This window comes from Gymnodraco acuticeps, unplaced genomic scaffold (assembly GCF_902827175.1).
Source record: "Gymnodraco acuticeps unplaced genomic scaffold, fGymAcu1.1, whole genome shotgun sequence".
Classification (NCBI taxonomy): Eukaryota; Metazoa; Chordata; class Actinopteri; order Perciformes; family Bathydraconidae; genus Gymnodraco; species Gymnodraco acuticeps.
Window position 1 is genome coordinate 3,625,440 of NW_022992177.1, and position 23,727 is coordinate 3,649,166.

General features: G+C 44.2%; 1 protein-coding gene across 1 annotated transcript in view; it reads left to right on the forward strand.

The window, feature by feature from the left end:
• LOC117538973 (proprotein convertase subtilisin/kexin type 5) overlaps positions 1-23,727 on the forward strand; it is a 43,057-nt gene that overhangs the window by 15,013 nt on the left and 4,317 nt on the right. The window contains exon 10 of the mRNA XM_034204987.1: positions 19,442-19,684. Coding sequence (XP_034060878.1) covers positions 19,442-19,684 — 243 coding nt within the window. The remainder of the gene's footprint in view (positions 1-19,441; positions 19,685-23,727) is intronic.

Genomic DNA, 23,727 nt, shown 5'->3' on the forward strand with positions numbered 1-23,727 from the left:
GTGCGTTTTTCAATTCCAAATTATAAAGGCCAAGTCTCTCTTTATAGATTTCAAAGTGAACCTGGAGATTTGTCTTTCGCCACCTGCGTTCAGCTTTTCGACACTCTCTTTTTTCTGCTCTCACGGTCATGGCCTTTCTCCATGGAGATATTTTCTTCCCAGTCACTTCCTTTACCTTAGTTGGAGCAATGGCATCTATAACATTTTTAATTTTTTAATTAAAATGATCTACTAGCTCATTTACTGAGATGTTAGCAGGGGCAAGTGTGGAAGAACAATTCTGAGTAAACATTTCCCTAGTATTTTCAGTTAAATATCCTATGCACACTAAATGACTGCTATTGTGTCAGCAGCGAGACCTTAGCATATAGGATATATATACAATATACAAATACACAATATTGGACACAGACTATAAAGGGCACAAAGTTTCATTCACTAATGAAAGTCAAACACATGTTTGTTTCCACTGTTTTATTGTGTGCCTGTCGCAATAAGCAATTAATTGACTTATCGTACGATAAATAAAAATGAACTCGATAAATTGCCATTTACATGAGGATGTGACTAGCAGTTTGAAAGGATGTACTTGAATTATTATTATATATCATCATTATGCCAGTGGTCTAAAATGGTCATACAACGGTGCCGACAATATTATCGTTTATCGCAATAATTTCCGGGAAAAGGTATCCAACTAAATTAATTATCGTGAGAGGCATACATGAAACAAACACACAAACAAATCTACAGACTTACTCCAAACTGTCAAATATATTAACACACTCACTCTCATATACTCTTTGACTCTATTTTGGCCTAGTAGAACAATAAGCAGCAGACTTTTACTTTTTTATAATTTCTACTGGATCTTGGATCTTAGATCTGCGCATGCGCAATACGGGTCGGGGATTGACCAACCGGCTCCCACTGCTCTGCTGTCTGTTAACGTTGTTAAGAGTGGTGGGGGCGGGGAGGGAGCGGATCGACAGCTTGAGCAGCTGTCAACTCAACATTGTAAATAACCAACCAAAAACGATCGCCGGTTCATCTTGTTTTGGGCGTGAGAATAGTTTGGGCAGCGTGAGAGTGTGAGATTGAGAGTGGGCCCTTCTCACTTCGGTTAAATGGAATCCTTGCGTCCCTCACTTGCGTCGTTTCCCTGTGACTAGTCCCTCCCACCAGGGAAGCATGGAGAGACGCAAGGAAACCACGAGAAGCAGGGAAATGAGTTTTAAGAGCAATGGGATGTCCTTTCCTCCGAAGCCTCACGTGAAGCGACGTCCGTTTGTGATGATGCTGCACAGCTGATCGTCTGACAGCAGCTCTGTCCCCGTTATTTCCACACACACCCCCGCCTCTGTTAGTACACATTTACTGACACAAACATATGTATCATCTGTTGTAGACCCAAATAAATAAAATAAAATAAGAACTCATTCTCAAAAAAGATAAACGCCATTCTTAAAATGTATAAACGAACATTAGTTGGATTAATATTGAATAGAGTGCACAATAGAAATAAAATAATTGAGAGAAGAAAAAGAGATATGTTATCTATCAAAACCCAGTTAGATTAACATTCATTGGATTGCACACTTTGTTTGTTTTTTTGGATATGTAGCAAATTAACATTTTAAATAGCACTTAATGACTGACTGAATGGAAATGACAATACATGAAAATGTAAAACGAAAAAAGCGATCATGAAAATGTTTCCAAAAAATGAATAAAATGATTTTTGACCACTTTGTTGTTCAGATATATCACATATTTGTAACTAAATGATACATGAATTTAAACAAAACACGGTATAAACTGAGGAGTGACTCCCGTGAGGTTCATGTATTTTCTTCACTCTGCTGGGCTCTCATGTCAAGAAGCATCAGATCAGTGCATGCACTGCATCGTCCAATCAGTGAGCGATACACAGTAAGGGGGCGGGACGAGTGTCTGAGGATTTCATCGAAGGATGGTCTGGTGGTACCTCGATTATAGCTCCTCCATTATCGCTCCTCGGTCCTCCGGCAAAAATAAGGCCACTGAGATGCTACTCAAGATGGCGCAGACAAATCAACTTCCGGTGAGACCGAGACCGAGGAGCGAGGAAATGAAAAATAAGAGAAGTGAGAAGGGCCCAGTGACTCCGAAGGTGGCGGTATGCACCTTAAAGTTGTTTGCAATCCGCCAAAAAACCGAGAGAAGAAGACGAAGCCGACTCCGAGGTTGCGTTCCAATAGTCCATTTAGCTTAGGAACCTTCCTAACCAAGTGAAATGACCCGGAAGTCCCTCAGTGGCAGCCATGATAAGTGCCGTTCCAATTCTCTAAATGAAAGGAAAGGAGGCTTCAAACTTCCTTTAGCTTAGGAACCACTGGACCTCCCTTACCGAAAGGAGAGGAGAAAATGCTGCCCCACAATGCATTGCAGCCGCAGCATTTGGCGTCACTCAACAGTCGGCCGTTCACGGAAACAACCGATTATGACCGAGAAATTATATCATGAAAGTTACGGTGCTTATTAAGCATTTTAAAACGTATGTGGTAAGTTGCCAAAGTGCTTTGTTCTGAACGTTCATCAGTATTATAATCAAAAAGAGAAATATGAACGTTAGTTTTTACTGAAATGATCAAATAAAGTCAACATTTCAGTCTTTACTGAGCTGTGTGGAGTTTGTTCAACTTTTAAAAGATGTTTGAATGGTGATATACACAGTGATAGATGTTAAGGACTAACGTTTATGATAAATTCATTTGTATTGATTTTAAGATATTTTCATAGTTCATACAATCATACGTATTGGGATCATTTGTATTAATGTGGACCGGAGGGAGAGGGTGATGAGCATAAGTTTCACTTTCCTTTTTTATTTCAATTCCAACTTTGGTCATGAAGAATATGTTTCTCTGTTGTCCACGTTCATAAAGCATAAAACAACAGCATCAGAGCACGGTGCAGTCTCTAGATGAGTCTGTCGTTCTTATTAAACATCCATGTTGTAGTCCGCTGTATAGAAAACTGTAGTTTCCATAGTTTCCCCACAGCAGCACATTCATGACGTCCGCTGGCGCATCATAAACACGTCGGATAGTGAAAGTGCATTCGGATTCTCTAAAGTACCGGGTTGCATTCCAATAGTCCATTTAGCTTAGGAACGTTCCTAACGGAGTGAAATGACCCGGAAGTCCCTCAGTGGCAGCCATGATAAGTGCCGTTCCAATTCTCCAAATGAAAGGAAAGGAGGTTTCAAACTTCCTTTATAACCTCCTTTAGCTTAGGAACCACTGGACCTCCCTAACCGAAAGGAGAGGAGAAAATGCTGCCCCACAATGCATTGCAGCCGCAGCATTTGCCATCACAACAGTCGGCCGTTCACGGAAACAACCGATTATGACGGATAAATGATATCATGAAAGTTACGGTGCTTATTAAGCATTTTAAAACGTATGTGGTAAATGGCCAAAGTGCTTTTTTCTGAACGTTCATCAGTATTATAATCAAAAAGAGAAATATGAACGTTAGTTTTTACTGAAATGATCAAATAAAGTCAACATCTCACAGTCTTTACTGAGCTGTGTGGGGTTTGTTCAACTTTTAAAAGATGTTTGAATGGTGATATACACAGTGATAGATGTTAAGGACTAACGTTTATAATAAATACATTTGTATTGATTTTAAGATATTTTCATAGTTCATACAATCATACGTATTGGGATCATTTGTATTAATGTGGACCGGAGGGAGAGGGTGACGAGCATAATGCCCCGGCCACACGAGGACGAAAACGGCCGTTTGCGTTACTGTTTAGTGTCATATAGACCATTCGGCCACACGAGGACGACCGCATACGGCACTAAACGACTGAGGAAACGATAACGGGTCCCAAGGTGGATAGAACGGCATACGCAACGCTCTGGGGGGTCAAACAGCTCCGTGTGTGCGCCCTATACGATCATTTTCTGATAATGATTGCGCAATAGCCCCGCCTCTCCCCACCTCTGCTGCTCATCTCCGCGTACCCCGCGCCATTGCTAATGTGTTTCGCCACCAGTGGCGGCGGGTCATTAGGGGCAGGTGGGGCACAGCCCCACCTAGTGTCAGAAGAAAGTATTACAAATAATGATTACAAAAAAATACTAAAAAATAAATAAAAAAACATATAAAATATATTTTAAGGTCATGTTTAATAATCTGATTCGTCTGTACATTTCTGTTTTAGTCTGTGTTCTTCTAATTAGTGTCTAGAGTGCCGTTTTGAGCTGTTTAGAGCCATGTGGGACAAAACCCGATCCTGCCCCTCCCTCTCACAGTCTAAGTGAACGGTGATTGTAAAAACTACACTGCGCATGCTCAGAGTATTTTTCTATTTAATGTGTGTGGCAAAAAAATAATGACCGTAGGGGCATAGTGCTCCCATCCCCACCATACGTCATCTCACATAATTCAGAATTGATTGGCTGTAAGTACTCACGTGTGCAGTGCTGCGAAACGTCACGTGTAGTTTGAAGAGGAGACGAGAGAGCAGCATATAGCTAACATCACCAGCGATTAAAAGAAGTAAAAAACTGAAAGAAATGAATGAAGTTGACCATTTACTGGAGCACACATTTGAGACACTTAGTCTCGGAGAGAAACTGGAGGTAAAGCGCCTCGGTGCCCACCATCCACCGGATTTCCAAATGGTCCAGACTGCGGGCAAAGTTAAACGTGGGTTTAACGCTGAGTGGTTTGCTAAAAAGAAATGGCTAACGGCGAGCATCCAGAAGAATTCCCTCTTTTGCTTTCCTTGCCTGCTTTTTGGTGAAGATCAAGGTACTTGGTCGAGGACAGGTTACAAGGACTTAAAGCATCTTTCGGAGAGGACAATGAAGCATGAGAGCAGCAACAGTCATTTGGAAAATGCCGTAAAATTGGGATTACTTGGAAGGGTGAATGTTGCAGCTCAGATTGACAGCGCCTACAGACGCGGCATTGATTCTCATAATAGGAAGGTGGAAGAAAACAGGTACGTGCTTGGTCGGATCATCACCTGTATTAAACTGTGTGGGAAATGTGAGACAGCACTGCGGGACCACAACGAGTCGGCGGACTCTCTGAATCCAGGGATATTCAGGTACATTTTCGAGACAATGTGTGAGGGCGATTCCAGGCTTCAACGGCACTACGAAGCTCAGCTTGTTTTCAAAGGGACATCAAGCACCATACAGAATGAACTCTTGGACTGCATGTATGATGTGTACAGGGAGGAAATAGCCAAGCAAGTGGACAACACATCATTTGTTGCCGTTCAGGCCGACGAGACAACCGATGTCTCCTGTAAATCGCAAATGGTGATTGTGCTGCGATACATTATGCCTGACCTCACAGTTACAGAGCGTTTTTTGGAGTTTGTGGAAGTAAAGGACAAAACTGGTGTAGGTCTCTCTAACAGCATCAAGGCTGTTCTGGAACCCCTGAAGCTGAAAGAAAAGCTAATCGCTCAGACCTATGACGGGGCGGCCGTCATGAGCGGTAACGTGCGCGGGGTACAGACGGTGATGAAGGAGACGTACCCAAACGCTCAGTTTGTTCACTGCTACGCCCACCAACTGAACCTGACCCTGCAGCAACTGTGTTCAGCAAGGATGAGCATCCTGAAGGTGTTTTTTGCAGATCTAACTGCTTTTTCCACTTTTTTCTCCGGTGCTCCAAAACGTGTTGCAGCTCTTGCAGAGGCAACACAGAGACGCATCCCACGGCCACCGGCTGTGAGATGGAACTTTAAAAGCAGAACTGTGAACGCGGTTTGGGAGACCCGAGATGCACTACTTCAGTATATGAAGCATATACGCGCACAACCATGATGGGATGCGGTCACCATAAGTGAGGCATACGGCCTGTCAAAGAAACTGCGGGACCGAGCATTTATGGAGCTCCTGGAGTTTTTTTCGTTGCTTATGCCAGAAGTGGATGTTCTATACAACACTCTGCAAAAACGAAGCATCGATGCACCTGGGATCAACAGCGCGCTCTGCCGTTTCAAGGAAAATGTTCAGAAAATGAGGCAGAAAACTGATGCATTAGCCGCCACTGCTCATGATGGAACAGACGAGCCAGGCCGACGAGTCAGCAGCACAGCGCCGGTGATGAAGGAGGCTTGTGACACAGTCATCTCACAGGTGGAACAGAGGTTCTCACAGAGTGACCATTTGATCGCTGCAAAGCTTGTTGACAGCTCATTCTTCCCACAGCATGTCCTGTCATTTCCTACACCTGAGCTTGACTGCGCCGTGAAACTGTGGCCTGCGTTGGGAAACAAGGAGAAGTTGAAGTCTGAGCTGACCACGCTCTACCGCCACAGTGAGCTTCACACTGGAAACACTGCCCTGTCTCTGTTGAAATCCATTCACGAGAACAACTTGGAGGACACGTTTGCTGAGACTGTTATTTTGGTCAAAATAATAGTGACAACTCCGATGACGACATCCGAGTCAGAGAGGAACTTTTCCACCCTCAAAAGGATAAAGACTTTCACTCGCAACACCATGGGACAGCCGCGACTTAACGCATTGGCCATGCTTTCAATTGAAAGCCAGTTGATCCAGCAACTACAGGACTTCATCCCCAAAGTGATAGACACATTCTGTCAGAGGAAGGACCGCCGTGCCGCTTTTCTTTTCAAGTGAGCCTTCAGCTTTGGTAAGTTCATTTATGTCATATATTTTGTTGATCTTCTGTGTTTTGCCTCTGCTGGATCGATTGATATTGTGACCTCGATGATGAGTGTCTGTGTTTTCCTTATATTTACAGTCTATGGTGTTTTAATGCTAAAGCATTACGGTTGTTGTTATTGTTAAGAATTACTTTGTGATGGTGACCTTTACTCCATGTATGAAGGTGCATTACTATGACATCCCCACGCTGTGTACGTAAATGTATGCGCTCACAGTGTTGCTCCTGTGGTCTTCAGTATGTAATTTGACACTCCCCCTCTCTCTCTCCTCCCCCCCTCTCTCTGTCCCCCCTCTCTCTCTCCTCCCTCTCTATGTCCCCCCCTCTCTCTCTCTCTCTCTCCCCCGACCTCTTTCTGCCCCCCCAGTTTTGTACACCTAGAAACGCCACTGTTCGCCACCAACAACAATGGCGGATCGCAGAGTTGCTATCGTGCTCCGGACGCTACTGACCATGCTACAGTTCTTTGTGCAACATCTACAGCAGACTTACACATCCGGGGGGGATCTTACTTGCTGCTTTTGTGGATATGTACCGCAGCTTCAGCGATCATTTTCTGATAATGATGGCGCAATAGCCCCGCCTCTCCCCACCTCTGCTGCTCACCCCCGCGTCAAAGTAAACTGCACACTGAATTCAGATTATTTATCTTTCTCTCGATATGGACATACACGCGAGTGAAGTCTAATCTGACAGGACGGAGACACCTCTCAAACTACCTAAACTAGTTATAAATATGTTTATTTTTACTGTCGGCCGGGTCACTCATTACTGGATCAGCTGCTGCATGAAACAGACACTGGCGCTGTCCGAAGAGAGGGAGGAAAAAGAGAGGCTCCGTGTATTTATATTATTATATTATATAGAGTCATTATTCATTTGTTTTAAAGCTCAATAAATAACAAAGAAGACCTTTGACCGGCACTTTTATAATTTTGTCGGACGATTTAAACTTTAATACACATTGACTGGCGAAAAACTCTGCCCGGTTCCCTCGGCCCCCACCGCGGAGAATAAACAGAAGGGCAACCATGACAACCATGCTTCTTCGCTGCTTTTGTGGAGGAAGTTACAGCGCCACGTACAGGCTCCTGCATATGTACTGCAGCTTCTCCAGCGGTTGGAGCTAAACGGAGCGGTCTCGTGTGGGCAGACACTATCCGGATAACTATTGCGTGTGGACGGAAGCTTGTTTGCGATTGCGTTTGCGTTAATCCTATGCGTTTAGCCGTTTTCGTCCTCGTGTGGCCGGGGTCTAAGTTTCAATTCCAACTTTGGTCATGAAGAATATGTTTCTCTGTTGTCCACGTTCATAAAGCATAAAACAACAGCATCCGAGCACGGTGCAGAGTCTCTAGATGAGTTTACAGTAGTCCCTCGTTCTTATTGAACATCCATGTTGTAGTCCGCTGTATAGAAAACTGTAGTTTCCATAGTTTCCCCACAGCAGCAGACGCACATTCATGACGTCCGCTGGCGCATCATAAACACGTCGGATAGTGAAAGTGCATTCGGATTCTCTAAAGTACCGCGGTCTCTTAAGTCCTTTTGAATTCTCCTATCCACTATCCCTTAACCCCGTGACGTTTCACTCAGAGGTCAAGGAATAGGAGATAGGGTTAGAATTTAGGAGCTGATTTTTGGATTATCGGAACGCAACCCCGCAGTCTCTTCTCCTAAGTCCTTTTGAATTCTCCTATCCACTATCCCTTAACCCCGTGACGTTTCACTCAGAGGTCAAGGAATATATATAGACATTTTTATTGATTGGGATAAACCCCTTGAGATGCACCATCTCGTTTTCAAGGGGGTCCCGACAATAGCAACAACAATATATATATATATATATATATATTTATATGTCTATCCTACATTGTCTAGGCCAGTGGTTCTCAACTGGTCAGGCCTCGGGACCCACTTTTTACTTGGTCAATACATCGTGACCCAACATTTTGAAGCACTCAAATCTATTCAACAAAAAATCGTGCTGTAATATATACGCTTTTCAGCATACAATATTAATAAAAGTGAAGTACAGTGCATATATCCCTTATATCCCTTCACAGAACTAAAGTATGCTTTTAAAAAAGGTTTAATGAGATGATGGAATTAAAGCTGAACTATATAAAAAGGCACGCATGCTGAAAATCCAACCCCAGCTGGGGGGATTCTCCCCCAGGAGATTTTTAGAAATACTAACATAAACTATGCATTCTGGTACACTGAGAAGAAAATAAATAAATCTATTACTACCCGACATATTAATAATATTTTATGCCATTGTTTGTTTTTCACTTTGCTCTGACATCTTGCTGCGAGAAGAGTAAAGAGGAGATAGTCTGTGTGACTTACTTTAAATTGTGGGTAAGGGTAGATAGCTCCCATTGTTCTGTGACCTGTCAGTCATCAGACTGGGAGTCATATTTCATTATGTGTTCATTTGTATCTGAAGTTGTAACCATGGATGTATAAAGAAGAGTTCTACCGCAAAGTTATTCTCCGTGGGGACTTCGGGCAACAATCTTGATTCTGATTGGCCAGAAGACTCGAAAAAACATCAGCAAAGATATTTTATTGAGAAGATGATCACTATGTGACAGAAGTTTTCAAAACCATTTATGGTCTCCATTACTTCCAGTCCAACGCCGACTGCATGCACAGCGTTAGAAAATCGGGCCTTCAAAATAAAAGTTTGACTTTTTCCCCTTCTACAAAACAGCTGTGGGCAGCAGATACTGTGAGTGTCACGGACATGAATTCATAGATCAAGGCAGACTGGTGCACACACTCTTGTTTTTCCAATCCGGTGCTTGAACAAATATAGCTCTAGGCATAGCATGAAAGATAGTGGGCGTCTGAGGGTGTCATTACTGAGGAATGTCAAAGAAATTCAAAACCTTACATTTGAAAACAAGTTTGCATTCCTCCACTTAAGGTGACGTTATCATTGGAAACAATAAAAACGAACTATTTTGATGTAGAATCTATAAATTGAATCGTTAGAGATGAACAGAATGGTTGTATTGTAGCCTGAGTTCCGTGCAGCCTGTAGTTTCACCAGGTGGAAACATGGTCCATATAATGTGAATACATGCAGAAGTAGACAGTAAGAGGCCCCTGACATTAGGCCTATTTTTAAAAATAGTAGGGGCTTTTCACTCTGCATAGCAGTATGAACAGCCTTAAAAAAAACAACAACCCACTCCGTGGTAACGAGAGTCATATTTCTGACCCATATGCCCTAAGTGAAGCCGTTAGTCTCATCTAACTGACCCAAGGGTTGGTGCTGGTGTGACAGTTCCAAGTGTTCAGAGCAGACGTCAAGCTTTCAGTTCATGGCTCGGTGGGGGGGAAGCAGACCCATGTGAGACAGTATCAACGGCTGTAAAGTCCAGTTTGAGGATCGTCATTCTCTCTGGGAGCAGGAAATGGTGTCCATTCTCGGACCAGACCATTAATGTCATTTCATGTAGAGCAGCCATAGCATCTCTGTGACTGCACTCAGCCGGACCGCAGCAGGGCAGAACTGGGTGACTCTTAGTGAAGCTGTCCAAGGCCATAGGCAAAATGGAACGACATACTAACAAAAGTGAAGGAGTTCAAGTATCTCGGGGTCTTGTTCTCGAGTGAGGGAACAATGGAGCGTGAGATGGGCCGGAGAATCGGAGCAGCGGGAGCGGTACTGCAGTCGCTTTACCGCACCGTTGTGACGAAAAGGGAGCTGAGCCAGAAGGCAAAGCTCTCGGTCTTCCGGGCCATTTTCGTTCCTACCCTCACCTATGGTCATGAAGGATGGGTCATGACCGAAAGAACGAGATCGCGGATACAAGCGGCCGAGATGGGTTTTCTCCGCAGGGTGGCCCTTAGGGATAAGGTGAGAAGTTCGGTCATCAGGGAGGGACTCGGAGTTGAGCCGCTCCTCCTTCGCGTCGAAAGGAGCCAGTTGAGGTGGTTCGGGCACCTAGTTAGGATGCCACCTGGGCGCCTCCCTAGGGAGGTGTTCCAGGCACGTCCAGCTGGGAAGAGACCAAGGGGTAGACCTAGGACCAGGTGGAGGGATTATATCTCTTCGCTGGCCTGGGAGCGCCTTGGGATCCCCCAGTCAGAGCTGGTTGATGTCGCCAGGGAAAAGAAAGTTTGGGGCTCTCTGCTGGAACTGCTACCCCCGCGACCCGACCACGGATAAGCGGGAGAAGATGGATGGATGGATACTAACAAAAGGACACAGGGTCATCAATGTCTCTCTTTACCATTGGCCTAATCATAAAACAAATTAGTGGGGAAAATGTGGAACACTAATCCATCATGTGAAATGTTGAGGTAATTTAAATAATTACTTATGGGTTGAAATCAAATTAACATTAACTTTAGAACTAAAGTCAGTTAAAATTGGACATGCACGGATCAGGATCTAATCAATACACCATTTTCCCAGCTCTGTGATGAAAATGATAACAAGCAGGGATGTAAACGTGTCACCTGTCGGTGAAATTCGCCGTTTTGAATCCAAAATAGGTCGTTTTTATGATTTATGTAGACCTGCAATAAAAATATTATTGGGGTATGGGCAGGGTTGCCAACTTTGGGTACCTGGCTGGAGTGAGATTTTGATATCATGGGTTTAATTACACACATGCGCATGAAATGACTGCTATCGTGTCAGTAGCGGGACCTTAGCATATATTTAGGATATATATATATTAGTGATGTTACGTATTGCGCCGAGGCTTTGGAGCGTGTGTCGAGTAATCCCCGAAGCTTTTTGTGAAGCTTGTATCGAGGCTTGTATCGTTTTGGGCCAGTGACGTCATCGATGACAAACGAAGCCTCGCTGCCTGTCGATACCAGGTGACTGCTTCAGGAAGCGATTCAGATCGGTTGAACCGTTGAACCACAACGCTCATAATACCCATGGATGTATAATAAGAACCATATTACCCCTCCTGTACCCGGGCCCGGTGACACGATGGAATCAAGAGAGCTCAGACCCTCACTTATAGAGGTCGGAACATGTCATAAGTATAAATAGATACAAGCATAAATAAATGTAGGAATAAAAACATCAATAAATAAATGAATAAATACAGGAATAAATATGTTGCAGTGTTTTCAGGGAGTTTTAGTGTGTGTGCTGTGGCTCAGCTGGAAAGCAGTTGACTCACGACCGCAGGGTCCCTGGTTCAACGACTGAACAATACGTATTTTTTGTTGTTTATAAAAGCTACAGCTAAATTAGATAATGTAGTTAATAACTGTATTCTTTGATATGGTTTAGCCTTTCTCAGGCTACAACATGGTTACATTTACGAATATTATTAAGGAATACAAATCCCTCTTTGCAATGTTTACCAGCCTCCTTAGGCTTTTCAATCACAATCATGAAACTGGAATAAATACAATATTGTTAACATGAAAATATGATTTAATGTTCGTTGTTTAGAGTTATTCTTTACTCAATGGGAACTCGGTATGAGATAGAGCACACTGTTGAGATGTCCAATCTGCCTGTTGTACACACTTTGACCAACAGGGGGTTGGTGTTCAAATGAAGCCCATGATGAAGCCTCATGAGATGAACCCTTTTGCGAACCAATTGGCTGGAAAGCTTCAAAGCTTCATAAGGCTTCATCTCACCATCATTAATATATATAATATATATACAAATACACAATATTGGACACAGACTATAAAAGGCACACAGTTTCATTCACTAATGAAAGTCAAACACATTGTTTCCACTGTTTTATTGTGTGCCTGTGGCGATAAGCAATTAATTGACTTATCGGCTCCCGAGTATTTGTGTTGGGTAATCTATGGTAGGGCTAACCCATACAGTGGTGGGGCTCAAATCAGTATTTGAAACGTAATTACATACACGCTATATCCCCCCCCTTGACAGTGAAGAGGTTTAGATCATTTCCCTGTCTCAATCCAAATTGAACTGTATGAAATAAAAAGGCACATTTGTCTTGTAGTAAATAAAAAGGGCGACCTGGAGCCAATTCTTTCACACACAGTGACGTCACAGCTACCCACAATGCAACGCGCGCCATATATTTTTTATAAAGACGCCATTTTTCTGGAGGTGCAAAAATCCTGGCAATGCTAATATAAACAGCTAGCTTATGTAGCCAGGCAGAGCGCACTAGGTTTTTTTTCTGAATTAACGACCGAAGAAATCGCTGCATGTCTTCGGATTACATCTCTGGACTTGAGGGGTGTGCTCTAGGTCGTTACCAGCGTAAACTAGAGCTGTGTGGGTTGTTGGATGTACAATGTATGGAATTACGACCCTCAAAAGTGGCCTTCGGTCGATTTTGGCTGCATCTACGTCTATCTTCTGGAAACACCAGGTGAATACCCCACTTGTCACAATAATATTATCATGCCAATGCATATATGTGGTATTTTAGAGTTGACTATATTGATTAAGGCAATCGACTATGATATTCTGTATGCACCTCGCGTGAAATGGTTGATACCGGAAGTACGGTGTCGCCCTCGGCCCAAAACCCGTATGTGTGTGTGAAAGAATCCTGCAATTTCCCCACAGGTAAAAGAGTTGACATGCTGAAAACCCAACCCTTGCAGGGGTCTGGAACCGGAGTAATCTGCAGCCACGAGCCGTAGAGTATGACTCTGAGCGAGTGCTGCTGCAGCTGCTCTCGGCTTCGTCCATACTAATTCATTCATTCATTCAATGCTCGCCGGTTGCGCGGTTCCACATTGTTTGTTGTGAAGAGTCTGATGACGTATATTTTAGTGCGACAGCCAGGGGTGACAGGCGCGCATGCGTCACAGGCAGCTTGCTGTTGCCAGATTGAGTGGTTTTCCACATTATTTTGAAGCCTGTATACGGTGTGTTTTAACTGGGTTTTCGGCTGAAAGGCATATGAAATCTGGCACACTTTTGAACGCCGTTATAATACAGTGCTGAGAATGAACGCACTCTTGAACGCCGTTATACAGCGCTGAGAATGAACGCGTTCTCAATTACGTTCATCTAGCGGAAATACAGTACGTTCAGTTCACGTTCGCCCGAAATATGAACGCGTTCAGGGACATCACTGCCTACGGATGCGTTCGTTAATATTAGCTGTGTGGTCCGGAGTGACTGTGGCACAGACTGGACCGCTGGTGAACAGCTGTTAGAACGGGGTGTTCAGAGCAGAGCTCCCTGTCGGAGCGGCAGAGCGTGAAGTGAACTGAAAAATGTTTCTGGCTAACGTTAGCTTTAGTACTCAGATCTTGTTCTTGAGTAAAAGTAGAAGTACCAGAGTGTAGGAATACTATGTTACAGTAAAAGTACTGCATTCAAAATGTTACTCAAGTAAAAGTATTCTCATCAAAATATAGTGGAAATAGCGACAGTAAAGGTAGTCGTTGTGCAGATTGGTCCATTTCAGAATAATATATATGATGTGTTTTATAATGATTGATCATGAGTGTTCTCAAAGCTGGTAAAGGTGCAGCTAGTTTGAATGACTTTGTAGACTGCAGGGTAGCTTGCGGATTTACTCCAGGTGGAACTAAAGTCTGATTTAACACTTGATTATATTTCACATCATTCATCCAGATCTGTAAAGTAACTGAAAGGTATTAAATACATGTAGTGGAGTAGAAATACACCATGTACCTCTGAACTGTAGTGGAGTAGAAGAATAAAGTAGCAAAACATTTAAATACTCAAATAAAGTACAAGTATCTAAAAATTGTGCCCAAGTATAGTACTTGTTGAGTTTATGAACTTAGTTACTTAACACCAGTGGCTATACAGATAGAAAGACTAAGCCTTGCAGAGGCATGAAAATACATTTTCAAAATGCTCAACAGTGCTGCCAAAATTATAAACTGACTGCTACACAATTCAAATAAATGCTTTTATATATTTCTATTAGATGTAGCGTTTCTGTTGTTATTACCACTGCTGCTTTTAGTTGTTCTGACTGCTAAAATCATCTGTTATTCCTCATTTTAAAACCGATATTCCGTGGGGTCGGGGGGCTCGGATCCTTGTCACCTTTTTTCTTTCATACCTGATATCCCGACATACCCTGACAAGACTAGGTACATTACAGGAGTGTTAAAACACCCAAACATGCACACGTATCTTATTTTAGTAGAGATGAGAGGGCAAGGTCTAATGTTGTGACCGAAATGATCAAGTCAAAGCTTCAGTATTTTATCTTATGTAGCACATTTAATTCAATAATTAATCTTGAATTACTAATAACTCTAAAGAAGGCAAAAAGTGAATAAGGCAACTCCTCATCCAAAGTGTGTGTGTGTGTGAGCAGCTTCTCTGCTCAAGGTTTAAAACCAGTGGTGCGAATGTTTATGAGAAACAATTATAGCTTAGACTGAACTCGAAGGAAACTAGACTAAAACATTTTTTAGAAATCAAAACAGCTGGGTGAATACTCTCTTTATGGTATTTAAATTGGGCCCATTAGAACCCCTTCATGGATTTGTGATACTGATCTCTGTCTGTTCAGATTTGGAAGTCTCATGATTTATTGTGTGGGCCTGTGAAGGAGAGGCCCAGGGAAAACAACATCTATCCTGGAACTGCAATTACTTATCTCAAAGAGATTGCAACATTATACTCCTTTAAAAATTGCTCAATTCATTTAAACACATTTATTATGTACACAATAAAACCTCAACAAATATATTGATCCTGGCTTAACCAGCGACCTTTACTCTATTGTTCATAAGCTCAGTAGTTTAACAACTATTAGAATCGTAGTAATGTCTGTAGACCAATTGTACTAGAAATAATTTGAAACAGTTTAATAAAGAATGTTAAACTATATTTAAAACTGTAATTGAACTTCAACTTATACCAATTGTCCTATTCCAGTGGCCAGTTGGAACAGACAATCAACAAAGTTTTCATTTTGCAGCAACAGCACAAAAGGTTTCAATCACCATTATGTCTGAGTCTAGTTCTGTCTTATCTGCTTTGTTTCGGAATGTGTTCAATACATTACGTTTTTTTTAATTCATTAATACCATACAATACATAGATTTAAGAATAAATGACACAAATAATACAACATTGACCTATTTTGAGCAGACAGATTTTTTTGTTTATTTTCCCTTTTCCGCACATTTTCCGCACATTTATATTACAATGTATAATTTTGCTCTACAACATTTGTTTATTTTTTTTCTCAAGTCATTTACTTTTGGTGAGATAACTAAAGTTTAGTTCATTTTACCCTGGCTATGGACTGATTCAGTATTAGTTGTTACAAAACATACACAAGACGGCGGGTAGACAAACCAATATAGAAACAATTAGACAAACAAACATGTACTCGCAAAAAAATCAGCCCGATAGCCAAAGTTCATCCAATTTAATTTAATCCGAATTAGGGAGATCTCAGCGGGGGTAGGGAAATATCTGTTTAATATGAGCGCCTTCTTACTTGTACAAGTGCTAAGAACGGAATCTGTTGAAGAACAATAACTAATTTATTCTCAATCAAACAACCACCATGTCAATTTAGTAGTGCTCCGCTCCCTCCGTATCCGGAGAGCGGAGGCTTTTTTATTTACCCTGTCTTCTAACAACAGCCAAATTTAACAACTCATCAGTTATGAAACACAGCGTTGTGTCATATTCCCGCATACCACCCTTCCCATTAATAACCGTTCTGTTTAGTTCCAAAACCATAATGGTGTGAGTAAAAGAATATGACACTGCTTTATTTCTCCTCGCCTGCCGCTCTCCGCAGGGGGGCGGAGGGAAATCTACACACACTCCCCTGCAGCAACAGGCAGAATTCGAGGCGAGTTGATTTAACCAGTTTGACCGCTGAAATCTCCAGAATTCGGCGATTTGTTTCAATACAAATCTTTACATTGCTTTTGAACAGAAGGTCCATCCATCCATCCATCTTCTCCCGCTTATCCGTGGTCGGGTCGCGGGGGTAGCAGTTCCAGCAGAGAGCCCCAAACTTTCTTTTCCCTGGCGACATCAACCAGCTCTGACTGGGGGATCCCAAGGCGCTCCCAGGCCAGCGAAGAGATATAATCCCTCCACCTGGTCCTAGGTCTACCCCTTGGTCTCTTCCCAGCTGGACGTGCCTGGAACACCTCCCTAGGGAGGCGCCCAGGTGGCATCCTAACTAGGTGCCCGAACCACCTCAACTGGCTCCTTTCGACGCGAAGGAGGAGCGGCTCAACTCCGAGTCCCTCCCTGATGACCGAACTTCTCACCTTATCCCTAAGGGAGACACCAGCCACCCTGCGGAGAAAACCCATCTCGGCCGCTTGTATCCGCGATCTCGTTCTTTCGGTCATGACCCATCCTTCACTTGCCCCCAGTAGCAATCACAGGGAAAATCGGCCAGGACAGAATCCCCATTTGACACCGATTCCCCAGGTTATCATTATTCCTCCAAATGTAAAGAGTAGAGAAACCAAAAAAAATGCATCCGCTCAGTGTCACAGGTAATTTATGATACCGTCAATCACAGAGTCTGGTAAGGCAATGTCCAAATATAGATTTGAAATTACACTTACCAGCTCTGAAGATCTTTTGGTATCCTGTCGTGACGCAAATTTGTGAGGAAAACTTCTGTTATCAATGCTGAGCCAATGCTCGTGAAAGGAATGGAAGCTGGATTCGCCTTAGTCCAACACTGACATTTATTGAGAGTATAATATGGCCGGAGAATTCACAAGGTATATTCACAACTTCTTTATGAGACACCAAGCAAACTCTGGAGACAAAGGAGACAGGAACACATCTATACATTAGAAGAGGAGGGGCCTATATTCCCGCCTTTCCTCTAATCAATACCAGGCATCGGAAAACAAAGCACCTCTGTTTTGCAACTTCTCATGTGCCCAAACCCCTCCCCCACAGGAAAGGCAAAAGACCTCTTGACCTGTGTCTTCCTGAGAAGTTACACAGGAACATGCAAGAAAGACTGAGAATCTCTAAATACACAGATCGGATTAAAATATTATCTTACAAGGATAATATTGGACTATAAATGAATAATATTACACCAAATAAATAAGTAAACACATATATATATTCATTCACTGGCCATTCATTTAGAAAATGTAACTCCAAAAAGACAAGTAACACTATTTAGCATTTTGGCTAATCATTCCTGTTGGCTAAGCTAACACTGTGATGCAGTTCCACCAAACACAAAAGTAATATATAAAAAGGATAATATTGGACTATAAATGAATAATATTACACCAAATAAATAAGTAAACACATGTATATATTCATTCACTGGCCATTCATTTAGAAAATGTAACTCCAAAAAGACAAGTAACACTATTTAACATTTTTCCTAATCATTCCTGTAGCTTCTTGGCTAAGCTAGCACTGTGACGCAGTTCCACCAAACACATAAGTAATATATAAAAACAGAGATATTACATACCTTTCCCATGGTGGAAGTTCAACATCCGAGTCACTACTGTCCGGATCCAGGTCTGGCTGGAGGAGATCTTCATCATCCGACGAAGAGTCATCTGGTATGATCATAGCCCCGCTATCGTCAGCTAGCATATCTAGCACCTGCTCGGTGGTGAAGCTCGCCCTTCTGGCTGCCATTATTTGCTAAAATGGAAAGGGGATACACAAGAAAAATATCTAAAAGCAAAGAAATCAACGTCCTTGAAATGTGCTCTGTTACCTGTTACCTGCTATCGTCGCTGCGTGCTGTGGTGCTGTCCTGCTGTGGTAATGCTAATGGAGCGGGCGTATTTTATACTACGCAGGATCATATCTTTGGAACCCATTGGTCGATTTGGGTGATTGACACCTTTTCTGAACCGTTAGAGCCAATAGAATCGAGTGACAGTTAGTAAGTCCCGCTAAACACTTACGTCAAGTAGAGAGAGGTTTGTGTAAACAGCACGTGAGACAGCATTAGCTCGGGACTGCGAAACGTTATACCTACTCTGCTGCCATGAATGTAATGATAGATTATCAGGAACAATTGACTAAGAGACATTGGATTAACCTTAAGCAGCGTTTGTATACCCTTTAACACGATCTTTGATTACAAAACAGCAACGGTAAGACATAATTATTGTTATGGTTTTGAAAACTGTTTTTTTTTTTCTTCTCTGTTCTGGCTGCTAGCTCAGTGAGTTTGTGTCCTACAGTGATGATACTTATAACAAAAATAATCTGTGGAGTATCAGCTTTCAGATGATATGTAGTTTGTGCAGAAAATATTAAGTTTTAAAGATCGTTTTTGCTAGTTAGCACCGGATGTAGCATATGCCCGTTTTAGCTAAGGGCTAATGCTAACGCTTCTTGTGAGACTTGTGTTTTGTTTCGGTAAAAATGGTTCGTATCGTCAGTTAGCTGAGATTCTTCTCGTTAATCTGGTATAACACATTAATAGGTTTTTAAATATTAAGATGCCCTGAGACACAGTGTCGTGAGAAAAAAAAACAGGGTCCCCGCCGGCGGGGACCTTCAGGCTTAACAGGTTAAGAAGTACAATACAAGACAAGCACAGGTTTCATTTTTGGGCCATACTCCATTATACTTTGTGAATTTGCTGAGGGCTGACTCAAAATGACCCACCGTAGTTTGGACACCCCTGCCTTAAACTAAGAAACATGTTTAAGTTATTTTATATTCCAAGAAGATTACATTTTTAATTAAATGGTGAGACATTGTGTATCATCAGGATATCTCTTACTACAACTTTACCATCCCACATTAATATCATTTCAGAATGCAGTTTCCTCTACCTGATGCTGAACGGTGTTTGTAAAGCAAGTTGTCCCATGGGCTATTATGAGGACATGGAGGAGGGCTACTGCGGTCAGTGCCACCTGACCTGTGACAGCTGTTCAGGGCCCCTGGCAGACAACTGTGAGACCTGCTCCACCTTTAGCCCAAAGCTATATAAGGGTGCATGCTCCAAAGACTGCCCCCCTGGTACTTACTATGACACAGAAGCTATGGAGTGTCAAGGTGAGCCTCTCAATATATTGATGAGATTATTGAGCAGTTTTGAATAATCAGGGTATTTTTATCTGCCATTGGATTGTTAAATTATTAACTTGCACTCTGGCTATGTCAAGGGGAATTTCCCCAATACAATCATAAACCATATCTGAAGTGATAAATATGAAAGCATGAGAGCACAATGATATTTTGCCAGCCAGTTCTATTTCATCCTTACTGACCGCCAGAGGCGGTGCTTTAGCACTGGATATCTTCTGTCTCGCGCATGCGTAAATCGAATATGTATATCAACAAAGTCACGTGTGACCTCGTATGACCCCGGAAGGCATAAGTTCCGGTGTTGTCAACGAGTTCAGTTCTTTTTCATCTTCTCGCTGGGCAGGTTACTACTTTTTGAGTAGAAGCCAAGCAAGGTTATTGAAAATTAAGATTCTAGCTCATCGCTACCTGTAGCCTTGTGATCGTCTCGATCGGAGCTGCGGGCTCCGATCGCCCTCCAAAGGCTGCGACGAGCTGTCCGCCCTCCCAAGGGAGGGGACCGCGGTGTTCACCGCTCGGACCCCAGGAGCTCCGGACCGGTAAAGAGCGGACGCTCCTGCACGTCAGCCGGTGAAATCGCTACCATTTATCGCTGATTGTGCTATCTATTCTCAAGCTAATGAGATAACTGTGTACAAGTTAACCGAGGGCTCTCGCTAATTTGTTACTGCACTAGTGAAGGGAGCGTCTCCGCCCCCCTCTCACTACATACATTTGGTTCCTTGCCTGTTCTATCGTCCAGTTAGATGAGTGTTCTCGCTCAAGCTAACTGTTACGGTGCTAGTGAAGAGAGTGTCTTCGCTCCCCTCTCACAGCTCACAATTAGTTCCTGTTCTATCCCCAGTTAGCCGAGTGCTCTCGCTCAAAGCTAACTTGCTACAACGCTAGTGAGGAGAGTGTCTTCGCTCCCCTCTCACGGCGCACAATTGGTTATTTTATTTAATCGTTTATTTGACAGGGACATGCACTGTAATGAACACTTAAAACATTTAAATGTGTCAAGCGTAACAGTGCCAGAGTTAGCTTCTTTCCATTCCCTCACATAAAACATTTAAGGAAATTACATTTTACAAACATGGTAAAAAACAAAATACATGATATGCAAAGAGTGGCAACGACATATAAAGTGCATCCATCCTCCAGTTAACTGAGTGCTCTCGCTCAAAGTTAACTTGCTACAGCGCTAGTGAAGAGAGTGTTTCTGCTCCCCTCTCCCTGCACACAGTTTGTTCCTGTTCCATCCTCCAGTTAACTGAGTGCTCTGGCTCAAAGTTAACTTGCTACAGCGCTAGTGAAGAGAGTGTTTCCGCTCCCCTCTCACTGCACACAGTTGGTTTAATGCCCGTTCCATCCTTCAGTTAGCAGAGTGCTCTTGCGCTAGTGGAGAGAGTATTCCCGCTCTCCTCTCACGGCATAAAACCATGGCCCTAGGTCTAACGGCTCTAACACCTGTATGGCTCCTCTTTAACCAGAGAATGGCCATGACCTTTGCCCCTCTTGTCTTGGCCTCGAGCATCTGAGGGAGGGCCTTTCGGAGGACCCGTGCATGAATTGCACCATCATGCCTCGTGCGGTAGGAGCTGCTAGACTAGCCGAAGTTGAACTACTGACTGAGGGTGGCCTCAGTGGGGAGTTGTTCGGTTCAGCTGCCGTACAGGTGCTCGAACGGACTGTCCAAGCTAGTCTGTCCAAGCTAGTCAGACCAGGCAACAGTTCTCAGCTCTTCGCAGAGACATGCCCTCCCCCGGTAGGCCTAGAGGTTCCGCGTCTGCCTCCCGAGGCCGCTCCCATCCACCGGCTCACCCCGGTGCCCGCCATGGGCCTTAGCGCCCAACGAGGGGGCCGGCCCGCTACGGTCCTGTTAACTCACCCCAAAGGCAGCCTCGGTATCCGGTGCCTAACCGTCGCCCCCCCAGAGCCAGAGGCCGGGGGGGCAAGGTACTGAGGATCTGGGGCCGGCTGTTGGTTATTTCTCCCAGCAGCAGCTCAACTACTGGGTAGCTCAAGCTTCAGACCCTTGGGTGGTTTCCACCTTAACCCAAGGGTACAAGCTTCAGTTCCGACGCTGGCCCCTACTCTTCAGCCGGGTCAAGATGACCACCATAAGCGACCCGGCAAAAGAAATTGCCCTAAACCAGGAGCTGTCAGTCCTCCTTGCCAAGGGTGCAATCAAGCCTGTGGACCCCATCTCACAGCCCCCGGCTTCTACTCGACCTACTTCCTGGTAAGGAAGAAAGGCAGTGGACTTCGCCCAAGAAAGGCGGTGGACTTCGCCCAATCCTCGATCTGAGGGGACTCAACAAGTTCCTAAAGATTTTACCTTTCCATGTGCTGAGCACAGCGGACGTTCTTCGTACCGTGGCCAGGGGGGAATGGTTCACGTCCGTCGACTTGAAGAACGCTTATTTTCATGTGCCTATTGTGCCTCATCACAGGCAGTTTCTTCGCTTTGCTTTCAGAGGCCGTCATTTCCAGTTCAGGGTGCTCCCATTCGGAGTCTCCCTCTCCTTAGATGACTGGTTAATCTGTGCACCATCCCGGTTACAGACGATCCAGGACACGGCTCTTCTTCTCTCTCATGTCGCCCGGCTAGGCCTCAGGGTGAACATGGAGAAGAGTTGTCTGAACCCCTCTCACAGCCTAACCTTCATTGGGGTGGCTCTGGACACAGTCACTCAACCAGCGAAAGCAGTGTTCTCGCCCCCACTCCTGGTAGACGTGATGCTTTATTCTAGCAGCAGCCGACTGGATAGGCTGTCCTGCTGAAACTTCTTCTTTTTTTTTCCAGCTAGGTGAAGGCAGTGCTCTCGCTCCTGCTCCCTCTGCTGGTAACATGGGTGTAGTTACATCCCTTTTGTGTTTGGCGAGTAGGAGCGTTGCTCTACTCTTTCCGTTCAGCAGGTAGCTGGTGAAGGCTGTGTTCTCGCACCCCGCTCCCGCCTACGCTGCATCTGGCATTCGTTATTAACTCAACCAGTGAGGGCGGTGTTCTCGCCCCCGCTCCTGGTAGACGCGCTGCTTCATTCTAGCAGCAGCTGCCTGGCTAAACTGCCCTGTTAAATGTCATTATCTAATCCACCTAGGTGAAGGCAGTGCTCTCGCTCCCGCTCTCTCTGCTGGTAACGTGGGTGTAGGACATTTACATCCCTCTCTGTGTTCGGCAAGTAGGAGCATTGCTCTACTCTTTACGTTCAGCAGGTTTATGGAGTGGAGGCTGTGTTCTTGCACCCGCTCCCGGTTACGCTGCATCTGGAATTCGTTATCAACTCAACCAGTGAAGGCAGTGTTCTCGCCCCCGCTCCTGGTAGGCGTGTTGCTTGACTCTAGCAGGAGCCGCCTGGCTAGGCTGTCCTGTTAAACTTCCTTGTTTAACCCAGCTAGGTGCGGGCCTGTCCATCTGCTGCACAGACTCTGCTGTGGGACGCCTTGGCGTCTCCCCAACAGGAAGGACCTCTTGTTTCAGTTGGAGGGTCGGATGTGGCACCCCGACCCCTGCCGCCTCCAGCTGTGGGTCTGGTCACTGGAGGGCCCGACCCACTGCTGAGTGACTGCATAGAGTCTGTCAGGAAGACTATTCTCAAATGCTAGGGCACCATCTACTCGTAGGCAGTACGAAAACAGGTGGAAACTGTTTTTTTTATTTTACTGGTGCCAAGGGGGAAATGAGGACCCAGTATATTGCTCGGTGCCTACGACCTTTGAGTTCCTGCAGTCCCTCCTGGACGACGGCCGGTGTCCCGCTACCGTCAGGGTGTATGTGGCTGCTATATCAGCTCAACACGCAAGGGCTGACAACAGCACAGTGGGAGCCATAGGTTGGTATCCCTCTTTTTAAGGGAGAGCTCTGAGGCTTCGCCCCCCGAATATCCCAAGGGCCCCTACATGGGACCTGCCCTTGGTGCTGGATGCCCTATGCTCGCCTCCTGTTGAACCTTTGCTACAGGCAGAACTGAAGTGGCTCTCAGCTAAGACTGCTTTCCTTCTTGCCATTACCTCAGCAAAGCGTGTAA